At 41.7% G+C, this 12,178-nt stretch overlaps 1 protein-coding gene across 1 annotated transcript; it reads left to right on the top strand.

Annotated features, from left to right (window-relative positions):
• Positions 1-152: 152 nt before the first annotated feature.
• On the top strand, positions 153-4,831 carry macroh2a1 (macroH2A.1 histone; the record flags this gene model as incomplete). Its single annotated transcript, XM_079171857.1, has 3 exons — positions 153-183; positions 556-730; positions 3,336-4,831. The coding sequence occupies 3 exons, from the start codon at positions 153-155 to the stop codon at positions 3,499-3,501; spliced, it is 372 nt and encodes a 123-aa protein (XP_079027983.1). The 3' UTR covers positions 3,502-4,831.
• Positions 4,832-12,178: the final 7,347 nt, after the last annotated feature.

Raw genomic sequence — 12,178 nt, 5'->3', positions numbered from 1 at the left:
CTCTGGCTAAACAAAACTAGCACAAATTTAGCAAAATAGCTCAGAAAAAAGCATATTGAAGGTGCTGATCTCACTAAGCAGGGGGCAACTCCGTTTCATTCATTTAGAATAGTAATAGATAAAACATTCGCTGGAAGTTTTTGGCCTCCCAGATGAATATCATCCAGTGTCTTGTCTCTTTTTGTAAGGGATGTTTAAGAATATTTGGCATTTTGATGGTTGTAATTTAATTTAGGGCCGAAGCGATAAGTTGATCAACATAACATTTCAGTTTTTTTTTTTTTTTATAATCACTTGTCACAGCCCAAATTGAATCCCTCATAGTTTTTTTTTTTTTAAGTATTCTGATTATTAAGGAATGTCCAAACAGTGCAACAGAGACATATTTTATTCCCACTAGGAGGGCTAATACTTAAACCACCCTCACTTCTCACCAAACTTTTCTACCTGAAGAACGTTCCCTTACTGCTCCGTCCCCCATCCTTGTTTCCTCTCCTCTTCCCTTCCCCACCTCACTAACCGCTCGCCATCCTCTCTTTTCTCTCCGTCCCTCAGCCGTGTTGACCGCCGGCTTCGGTCTGCCTGCAAAGTACGTCATCCACTGCAACAGTCCAGGCTGGGGCTCCGACAAGTGTGAGGAGATGCTGGACAAGACGGTGAAGAACTGCCTGGCTCTGGCGGATGAGAAGAAACTCAAGTCTGTGGCTTTCCCCTCCATCGGTAGCGGGAGGTAAGAAAACACACACAGACACAAGTAGAGAAAACTGGAAAATGTCTTTTGTGCATGATAATAGTTACCGTTATGCCATAAATCCTGAAAAATACAAAAACGCAAGTAGAATCTCTTTGATCATTTTCTTTACAGAAAATGGCAAACAAGGGAATCTGTAAATAAAACATTTTGCCACAAGTGTTACCAATGTTGGAAATAAAATATATGTATAATATACTATGTATATTAAGCTATTCACATTTTTACAACCTCTACTCACAGCCTTTCCTGTCCTCTCGTCAATGCACCGTGCAGAGCAGCCTGACGTTCGGTCAAAGTTTAACGGATTTTTTGTCACGGGACTGTTGGTCTCGGCCCAATCAATCAAGGTTTACTAGTTGCGCTGAGGAGCATAGAATTTAATGTTTTTTACAGGATCTGTTTAGTTTGAGGCGAAATTCCAAATGAGACAAGTAGAATATAATGTTTTTGATGAAATCCCAATTTGAAGCTTAGTTTCGGTTGCGTTTTCTGACAGAAGCGTTAGACACACATGATGTGTTCAAGGACCGTCGGAAAGGTGAAAATGTGACAATTATCAACCTTTTTACAGCTTCTGGCTCTGATGAACGGTGTATTTTTGGTGATGGTTTAAAGTAAACTTGCTTTTCCGTCCCTCCAGCGGGTTTCGAAGTTCAGTTTCGAACATTAACTTGAGGGTGTTTTCACACCGGCTTTAGTTCAAAGGACTAAAATAAAGAGTTGGTTTGGCAAAATAAGTGTGGTTACATAAAAATATTTGCAAACCTGGCTCCAGACCAACAAACTGTATCCGAGTTCACCCGAACAAAGGTGATCCGTACTCCACTTGGCAGAAAAGCCTTCTCACACGTCTTAATAACATCTTGAGTGGCATACTTGCATCGTCAGCAGTAAAATCCTCACGCTCATCATGCGTCTCTGCCCACTCGTACATTTTTCTCAATCCTCTTTGCGTCAGTCAAAACGGGAGTTGACGTTGGTTCCCTGGCAACGGTGGTAAACACCTCCACTTTGATCCGGCGAGATTTCTCACAAACATGCCACGTGTTGGAACGACGGTAAGAAAGGGGCGGAGCAGTCGTTCCCGAACCTTTTTCGGCGCGAAGACACTTGTGAACCCTCGTCACAGGTTTGATGTTGTATTTCTGTGAGTGGCAGCAGTTCAATCACACTTCTCGGCTTGTTTCACTTCAATAGTTTTTTGAGGCCTGAGAAAGTGAAGTTCTCCTGCAAAGATTTAGAGAAAAGCCTCAAAAACTAAACCGATGATTTGTTTGGTGTAAATTAAAAACACTGTAGCGTCGCTGCTCGAGTTGCTCCATCGCTTTGGTTCAGACTTTAAATATCTCAACGACTATCGGGTGAATTGCCATGAAATGTTGTACAGCCATTCGTGTTCCCCTCAGGATGAAGCTGTGACTTTAGTGAGCCTGACTTTTAATCTAGCGCTGTGATTCTCAAAGTAGCTTCTGTGTCTGCGAAACAGTTAGCTAAAACATTATAAAATTGTCTAAAACAAACATATTGGGTGTGACACACAGTAATAAGTTAAATATTTTAAAGTCTAGCGGACCCATTAGATGGCGTTTGAAATGCAGATTCTTTTTTTTTTTCAATAAATTTGGTAAGAAATATCAATATTAACACCAGCATTGATGTGTTTCAGTAAGTTTAAAACACTGTTCAGTGTGCAGCTACCGTTGAAGGACGGAGATAAAGGGGAGACTCGTAGGTATCTATGTGCTTATAGATACACTAAAACACTTAAATATCTTTAAGTAACGGATCACAAAAAAGCTTTCTCTCTGCACATGTACCGGCGTGCTGCAACAGGGTAGGAACTAATATTATTTTTACATCTTATGCAGCTGTGATGTTCCACGACATGCACCTTTAAGGGGCACACTTTGTTTTGTCCACATAGTATCTTAAATTTCAACATTAGAGCGACTAAAAAATGCATTCAAGTGATTTTTAAATGACGTATTATGTCTGTTGCTCTTCGGTAAATAACTATGCATGCAGTTGTTAACCCTGTCAGGAGATTCAGTGACTTAAACCAAGTGAGAGTAGAAGAGCTGTGAGTAAGAAAAAGTAACGGACTAGATAAAGTCTGCGAGCTGCTAAGCCAATTCATGCAGCTTTGACTTTGTCAAAAGCATTCAGGATGGGCCTCGTCTTAGAGCTGCTGTGTGAAAACCTGATTTTTGGAGATTACAGGAAACCTGCAATACACTGGAGGAGGATTAATGTATGTCTATGGAATGTTTATGTACTAAAATGGCTCACGCAGGTAGTGGTAATGAAAATATGCAACTTTTTATAATAAATACGGTTGTACTCCTAAGTAGAAGGGACTTCAGATGTATCACCTCTTGTATTAATTGATAAAAAAGTAGTGAAGTAATAAAGAAAATTCAGGATTCATTGATGCACCGATAATAACCGTCTGCAGGTGAATCGTGAGGCCAGTGAAGATTCACAGCTCTCATGAATGCCACAGTTATGATGGTGTGTGTGTGTGTGTGTGTGTGTGTGTGTGTGTGTGTGTGTGTGTGTGTGTGTGTGTGTTCTCTTTCAGGAACGGATTCCCGAAGCAGACGGCGGCCCAGCTGATCCTTAAGGCCATCTCCACCTACTTTGTGGCCACCATGTCTTCCAGCATCAAGACCGTCTACTTCGTGCTGTTTGACAGCGAGAGCATCGGCATCTACGTGCAGGAAATGGCCAAGCTGGAGACGAGCTAAAAGAGTTTGGAGTATTCGCCTCCCAATTTAATTTTAATTTTTTTTTTTTTTATTAACGTTTGTATTTTTTTCCTATATCGTTTTTAATTTCTCATTTACTTGTCACCTCTGGCGTTTAAATGTAAAAGTGCACTGCTCATTCTACGGTCTTTTAATACAAGCAGTGCCCTACAAAACAGATTCAACAAGTGAAAGGACTCACTTTAAGATTTAATCTTTATGGTATATATATATATATATATATATATACACGGTAAAAGATGTTACGAGAGAGAGCTGCACCTCAATTACCAGGCTTCCACAGAAGTCTGAAGAATACGGGTTAATGCATGTAACGGCAGTAAAAACGGCTATTCTCTTTATTTTCATCTCAAAAACACAAAACACTTAATTGAGTGTGGTTTTTGATTTAAGTTCTCTCTGTTCATCATCTCTGTTGTTGACAGTACTGTGAAATGAAAAGGTAAAAGTTTAGTTTTCTCTGCTTTGGTCTTCAAGAGACGTTGTATAACAGAACGATGGAATGGGTTTTTGTGTTGTGTGTTGCAAATTTCTGTGTTTGCCTTCTTTTAACACAGGCAAAAAAATGAGTTTCCTTGTGTGCTGCAGAGACCTTTAATTCCTCAAAGCGTATTCAGTTAGAGAAGAATAAGTCAACTGACTCCTCTAGGATATAATAACCCTCCTGGTACCAGGGTCATCGGTTTATACTGTGAACCGAACACCTGTTGGTTGTCATTTACAGTAAAACATCAATTAATTTGACATAAAATGGTAGAAATGAAGGTTTTTGCAGGGCACGAATGGTTTACATTGTGTGTTCCTATCAATGTTTATATAGATGGAGTATTTGTGAATTGTTATAGAAGAATATTGGACTGTAACATAGATTTTTTTATTTTAATTTTCAAATTTTAATTGATTCCGAAAGGCACAAAGTGGTTTGGAAGAGAAAAAAAAAAAAACTATTGAGAGAGTTTAGTTTTTTTGTGTGTTTTTGTCTTTGCCATAAAACAAATGTACTCTTGCTGGAAATAGAAGCTCTCTGCTGTTCCTTTTTGGTTTGCTTTTTCCATCCAGCCGCCACTAGGTGGCGCCCTGTAATCAAGAATTTCTCATCTCGGCCCTTCTCTGTGCAGCAGCAGGTCTCTCCACACAGACGCTGTTTTGATTTGAATTGGGATTGACGGACGTATATATGAAGAACCCGACTGCCCTGCTGCATTTGGACTTTTCAAAAGCCTAACTTTCTTATGAAAAAAAAAAAAAAAAGTTAAATGCTTTCTAAATAATTGCTACAATTGATGATTCTACAAAAGGTCTGTACACACTCCGGTAATAAAATACCTTTAAAAACATTTGTCCCGCTTGAGATTATGAGATCATTTTTTGTTTTCGCCGTCTTTAAGGGTGCTGCTAAGAACTGTAAGGAATTTAGAAAGTGTGTGAGTGTGCAGTTTAAAATGTGTGCATTTCAATGTACTCATAAATCCATCACCAGTGTATTAAAGTGAGCGTAATTTGAAAGGTTGCCTAACAAATGGCAGAAGGATGACATGCTGTATTTATTTAATTTGACTGAGAGCCACGTTCAAAAGCCTCGGGATCTCCAGCTCAACAGGCATGTGAGTGTTTCTGAGAGCGTGAGACGTCAACTCTGATCGGGTCACAGGGTCACACCTTTAGGATTGGTTTAAGTCAAGAGTATAGCAGAGAGGGAGCGTAACGCACTGTATGTTTCACGCTGTTTGGCGCTGTCGCTGAACGTTATAACTGTGTACCTGGCTGCAAGATTACATAATAAAATAAGTTAAATTTAGCTCCGTTTTTGGTCTCCACCAACTCCTGAGGGAAATTCCTTTCCTTTAGCTGCTAAATGCTCCACTATGTTCACCAGTTATCTCAAAGTAGCACACAGCGGGTTTATCAGGCCATGAAAAATACTGCCTTCTGTGGCTGAAAATTATGTTAATATAGATTTTAGATGCTTTAATCAAGTAGTTTTAGTGGCTTAAACGTTGAAAAGAAGTGCTGGTGTGTCTTTTTTTCAAAAAAATTGAATGTTTGAGGAAAGAGTTATGGCTTCTGCCACTTCTAAAAATGTCAGTTTGTGCAACTAAGAAAGATGTGCTGCTAATAAAGTCGCGTAAACTGTTCATACATAAAGACTCTTTGTCACAAAAGACCATCAAGCCTCAGCAAGACGGCACCGTTTACATCCGAGTCATTTCCTGGTGACCGAGTTTACACGTCACTGAGGCAAACAAAGCTCAGACAGCTAAACAATATGAATACCTGAGATGTTGCAGTATTAAACCTTAATGGACGAGGTGTTTCATTTTCTCTTACAATAAGTTTGGCTAACCCACAACCTTTAGTCTGATCGTCTGCTCGTGTTTCTGACCGCGTTGGACTTCTCCTAACGATGCTGCCACATTCCCAGATTCCAAATCACTGGAGTTACACTTTGAAAAAGGTGGAAACGTGGTCGCTTCAGTACGCCATGCAGGCAGCGGTGAGCCGGGCCTGGTTGTGGGACATGAGTCCATGTCTCGGTCCCATCCTCGAAAGGCTACTAGCTGGCAGGGCACAAAGAAGCCCACGGAGTCAGATGGGGGTCAGTTTCCCAGCCATCCAGGGAGGCCGGGACCTGAGACCTCCTCTGAGGGAGCCCATCTGAAGAATAATCCCCAGGAAATACAGGCAGGTTTCACCCCCACCCTTCAACCCCTCCCCCCCCCCCCCCCCCCCCACCCTTCAACCCCCCCCCCCCCCATCCATCCCTCCATCCCTCCCTGCTTCTCCTCGCAGGCAGAAAAGCCCTGTAAATTCAAAGCATCTGTACGGGCAAGGGCCAATCCGAGGGCCGCCTTTCCCAGAGCCCGCGCGGATGAAATTTTATTCTTTGCACGAAAAAATTACAGGGGGAGGGGGGGAGTAAAAACAGAAAATAAAGTAAAGCAAACAGTGGGGGGAAGATCAAGGAGGAGAGGAGACGAGGGGTAAGGAGCTGGTCATCAGGGATCTGCCCAGCTTTTCACTGTGTTCATAAGAAGAAAGTAATATTATGTCCTTTATGACCACGAGTCCTGACTGGAGCCCGGTAACAACAACAGTCTGCTTGCAACTGCTACTGATTTTGGACATTCACTCGTCCAGCCAAAGTGTTGGCGTTCAGCTCGTTGTAGATTACGCGGGTCGAAGAAAAGGCCGACAAGCCGACATGTTATTTTTATCCGTTTTAGTATTTTAGAGAGCTGGTGTCAAAAGGTCATAGAGTGACCATTAAGTGACCATGCACTGACCTCATGTATTGTGTGATATTGCAGATAGTTTTATATTATTCAACTGTGTTTAGTAATATGTTTTGATTTTAAGCTGTTAGTTTAACAGGTCGAAGTGTCGTTGAGATTCCAAAAAATCTGTTTTACAAGAGTATTGTGAGCACGACAAAGTGGAGCTGGTTGTATAGAAGTCTATGAGAAAATGACTCTACTTCTCCAGTCTCTAGTTTCAAGTCTTCTTCAATACAACATGATGTTCATTTAGTACATTATGGTCCATTTAGAGTCAAACAGACCATAAAGCAGGGGATGCTTTAGGGGCGGGGCTTACTGTGACTGACAGGTTGCTAACACAGCGTTTTCCGGTCTGGGAGTTGTTTTCGTGTTACAACTGTAACTCTTTCACAATGTGTGTTTTCAGTTAATGGAAGTTAACCGTAACCGTTTGGTTGCCTAACAATGTCTTTTCCAGCATTCGGTTGTACTTAACTCCGTCGTTGGAAAAAAGACGAGATGGGGACGTTCCAAAATGCCGAACTCGAGGCTTCAAACCAATGAGTGACATCACGGCGACTACGTCCACTTCTTACACACCTATGAACACACTACACAACTGAGTGTAGAGACAATCCAGGTATCAAGTGTTTGTACAGAGTCCTCATTCTCCACTTACTGTCCAAATACATTACTGTGACTTTGGCAAATGAAGTTCACTTTCTTGTTTTACAAGATCTTCCTGGTGCTGTTTCACCACCATCCACAGTTTAATTAATGTAATGTTTTCCAGCTGTGAGTCGCTGTGTGCGGGATAATTGTGGAAATCAACAGAAACCTGCTTTGAATCAGTGTGTTGTGTGGAATTGGGACGCGGCGTATGTCTCCTCTAACCTCCACAGTGACCCCTGATGGTTCCCTGGACCTCACTTTGGGAAACCGGTTGCACCAAACGACTACTTATGTCAGAATAAGTTAATAAAAACGTCCTAAACCCCTCTGCGGCGAAACTGGTTTTCAAGTGGAGCAGGACATAAAGCCCCTGTGAAGCATATTTGTGAGCGCGGTTGGCGTTCTGTGCTCCTCAGCGACGGTTAAACGGTAGCCTCTGGTTGTTTTTGGTCAGAGCCGGGCTTCATGTGGTCGAGGACAAAGTCACAACCAGAAACTCGATGATTTCCAAGAACTCAAGATAGATTTACACATGAGTAAAAAAATAAATAAAAATATTGGATGTGAACTCATGTGACCTGCGTGGGTTATTTTGAAGAACCGCGGAATCACGTGGCTCAAAATGGATCTGCGCAACTAGAATGTGTCATTTACTGTATTTAATGTTTAAACTGGCCCTCTCACATATTTCTCTCTCCTCTTGTCCTCAGCTGACTGCCAACATGGCGCCGTGGGTGAATCTTAATCAAAACTAAAGCTGCAGCACTTTAGCTCGGTTATAAAAGAAAAGTCTCCTCAGGAACGGATTTGAAGCAGTTTTCTAACAGAAGAAAGGTTCCACATGTAGGGATGAATACATACTGAAACTGTTCCTTAATCTAAAAGATCATCACTCATTGACACAGAAGGTTGATTTTGAAACTTTCAATTATGTTCTTTAACTCCCAATGGCAACAGTTTAAAAGGTGTTTAAAACCAACTCTTCTTTTGCCAAAAGTTTAAGCAATTTGATTCACAGATGAGCGCTTTCTGTGTTTGATTACTGACTTTGCTCTTCTCATTGGTTTAAAGTCGGCAGGGCTCCGTTGGAAAAGTCAGATGTTAATGATATTATTTTAATACATCCACAGCTGCTATAAAGGCGTCTTTTTAAAGCTGCTTTACAGACACAGACACTAGGCCTGTCAGACAGAAAAACCAAACAAACAACCAATAAGAATACAAATAATAAAAAAACAGCAGAATAAATAAATAAAAAAATCATCACTGATTGTACATTCAGCTGACGTATAATTCTGCTCTGCATTGCTTTTTTATTGTGCGTTTCCTTTTCTTATCTCTAACTTTTATTAGTTTATTGAACAGTTATTTCCTGCACGCCGTTTCTTCCCACCTCGCTACACAGAGGACTCACCAGATGAGCGACCTTAGCTTTTTGCCTCACTACATAAAGAGTACGCTACTTCCTGCACTGACACTAAATGTTGCCACTGGACGTAAAGAACGTTGCTGCAGAATCATCACGTGAACGTACTTTACAAGAGAGACCTGCGCTGGCATTTCAACAGGTTACTAAAAAAGGAAGCTACACTGTACTCTGGCCTTTACCATGAGCCCGTGTCCCTTAATCCCATGATCCACAACCATTAAACAAGGCTAAAGAAGGGATATCCAAATCTACCAAACACTGGGAGGGGAGTGGCACCTGTCCCCACGGTGTCACCTTTAGTCCACGCGAGTCCAAACTGAGCCCGAGTGTCTCTGTGCCGGCAGACTGCAAAAGTGTCAGGAGATAAATTGGTCCGGACGTGGAGGCAACTGCCTCTGATGCTCGCCCGCCACCTCGAAAGGGTTAAGTCGGATCCCGGGCTGGTCACATCACACTGTTGGGCCATTTAGTGCAGGAAACCTGATAGTTTGGTTCCTTTTGATGGCCTGAATCCCAGGCTTAGGAGAATAAATTAAATGCAATCCCCGCCTAGGCCTCAGCTGCAGCGGCAGGGCATACTGATTTAGGATTTTCATCTGGGGAGCTTTTCCCTCCCTTCCTGTTCTCCTCTTCCAAACCCCCCCCCCCCCCCTACCAAACCCCTTTCCCTTCTTCAACAGCCACCTCCCCTGCCCCGCCGAGGAAGATGGTGAGTATGATTTTAAAACATGGCTTTCGTGCGGCCATAATGAAGCCTCGCTGCAGCTGTCAGTCACCGGAGAAGAAGAAGAGGTGTATAAAAAAAAGACAGGGTAGGGATGAAGATGTGTCACGCTGTGGCTCAAGAGTCTGAGATCCAGAATACATTCAGCCATGATCCTCAATGCCCCGTCGCAGTGCGAGGGGCTTTTTGTAGAGCCACCGGTCTTATGGCCGAGGGGCGATGACAAGCCTGTAATATGTGTTTAGACTACTGATCTGTGTGTCGCCTCTATCTCTGAGTGGCAGAACAGCGTCGGGGTTTTGAGGGATGATGAAACAAGAGCACATCCCTGTTGTTCTGTGCATGTAACAAAGCTGCGTAATGCCGCTGTCGAAAGCCCCGAGACCGAAGCAGAAAGAATGTGATTTCTGAGAGACTCTCAGATTCTCTACTTCCATTTTATTTCTATGGTCAAATTATTAGAGCTTTAAAATCTGGAAATCGTGTCATATAACATCTGTATAAGGATCACCAACCGTTACAGTCAGTCTGTAGCGTTTTTATACCAAAACTAGTGTTTGAACGTCTCCATCAACCACTTCCTGTGTGATATTCCATCAGCAGCTATCAGGCACTGGGCCATTTTGGCTGGAACGGGTGGCCCGTTCTGCAAAGAAACTGTTGCGTAATTTGGCTTTCAGGAGGAGTCCAAGCCAGACACGTTCAATTATGAATTCAAACGAGTCGTCTGATGTCGATCTAATATCAGTCTGTGGATGGAGACGCAGAGCTGGATCTTTCTTTCTTTGTTTCATCTGTCAACAGCAGACAAACATGGCCTGTGTGCTGCTCCTGTGTGATACACGAGCAGCGGTGGGTGGTCGCTGAAACGTCTTCGCCCACAGTTTGGTGAGCAGTCAAAACCGGAGCAGAATTTCATTACAGTGAAATAAAGTAAAACCAGTTTTGTCCGTTGAGGACATTGAGCCTTTGGGTTTTTAGTAAAGTGCAAAGAATGCTGTCCAAGGTTATCAGGTTTTAGTGTATCTCAGTGTTATTTATGGGTTCACAACGAGTGAATAGCGTGAGTACATTTATTTGTAGGTTTTCTTTAAATAGATTCCAGAGGAGACTGAATACTTACATGTCGAGCAGTCGATGCTGGATCTTCCCATTTGATAACGATCTGAAGACCATACATTTTAACACTAGTTTAAATGTTAATACACAGTAAAGACAAATCTGTCTTAAGTTTTTGTCTTGTGGGAAATTAGCTTAACCTTTCAGTTTCAGGTTTTACTAATATCTAATATCCGTCTCATTCAGATGTAACAAAAACCTTATTAATGCAAGTTTTTCATGTGGTTACGAAGAAATGCCTTTTTCTCGACATCCAGCTGGTTTTTAAACACTGAAGAGTTTTGCAACCGAAAGACTTGTGTAACTGACTGTATTTTAACAAGACCAACAGTCTGACCAAAGGCAACTCACAGCCTGATATTCTAACAAACATTCTGATGTGTTGTTTGTAGAGCTTTATTAAAAGACAAGTTCGCTCCAAAATCAACAAATATATATGTTTTTCCTCTTACCTGTCGTGCTTTTTATCGATCTAGATTGTTGTGGTGTGAGTTGCCTAGTTTTGGAGATATCGGCTGTCTGCCTACTTTCTTTTAACTGTGGTTGAAAGGAAATAGTTCCCACAATGAAACTGCTCACAACAAGGTCTGTGGATTCTCTTGAGTAATCCATTCATGATTTCTGGAAAGACACATTTCCAATTCAGTTTTTCCAATGTATTTTTTTGGTGCTCAATAAGCCGAGTGCCATCTAGTCCCATCATATAAAAGAGGAGGCAGAGAAAAGAAACACCATGAGAGTGAATTACTGAAACAGGTGAACTCGTGTTCTCTCCTCCACAGTTTGCAGCACATCAGTGCATCTCTTGGTCTGTCTTTTGTCTTTCTTACTCGCCAGTCACTTTCAGGTTGAGTAAAACACTATTTATCACATTTGATAAAGGACGACGGTGTTTACAAACTTGACTCTGAACACATAGTGTCCTGTGTGAACATGCGTTCATGTGCAATCACAGTAATGATGCCAAATAAATCAGACAAAGCACCAAGCAATTAAGTGATATCCCCTTAAGTTGTGGTCCTGACCGGTCATGAAATTAAATCCTGATTCTTCTTTGTCTGAGACCGAGAAGGAATGCAGTCTATTGTGAGACGAGGCCGGGACCTTCTAAAGGTCTTGAGACCAGGACCGATCTCCAGTACTAAAATATATTTATACATTTATTAATCATATTGTAAATTGAACATAGAACATATTGTGAGTTATATAGCCATTGGAATAATTACTCTCATTTCCATCGTGATATGTTGATTTTAGCTCTTATCCAGCTCCTGGGTGTCAATATCAACTTTAATGTAAATCAAGTACTTGCTGAGATACAGGACATTATATATATATATATATAGAGACAATACTGCTGAATGACAGACCGGGAAAGGACGACAACACTGATGGGTGGTGAACTTCTTTCTCATGGGATCGGGACAACAGGTCAGGGAACGCATCACTGGACGG

Source organism: Pholis gunnellus (genome assembly GCF_910591455.1).
Source record: "Pholis gunnellus genome assembly, chromosome: 13".
NCBI classification, from domain to species: domain Eukaryota; kingdom Metazoa; phylum Chordata; class Actinopteri; order Perciformes; family Pholidae; genus Pholis; species Pholis gunnellus.
This window is presented reverse-complemented; position numbering and strand designations above follow the sequence as displayed.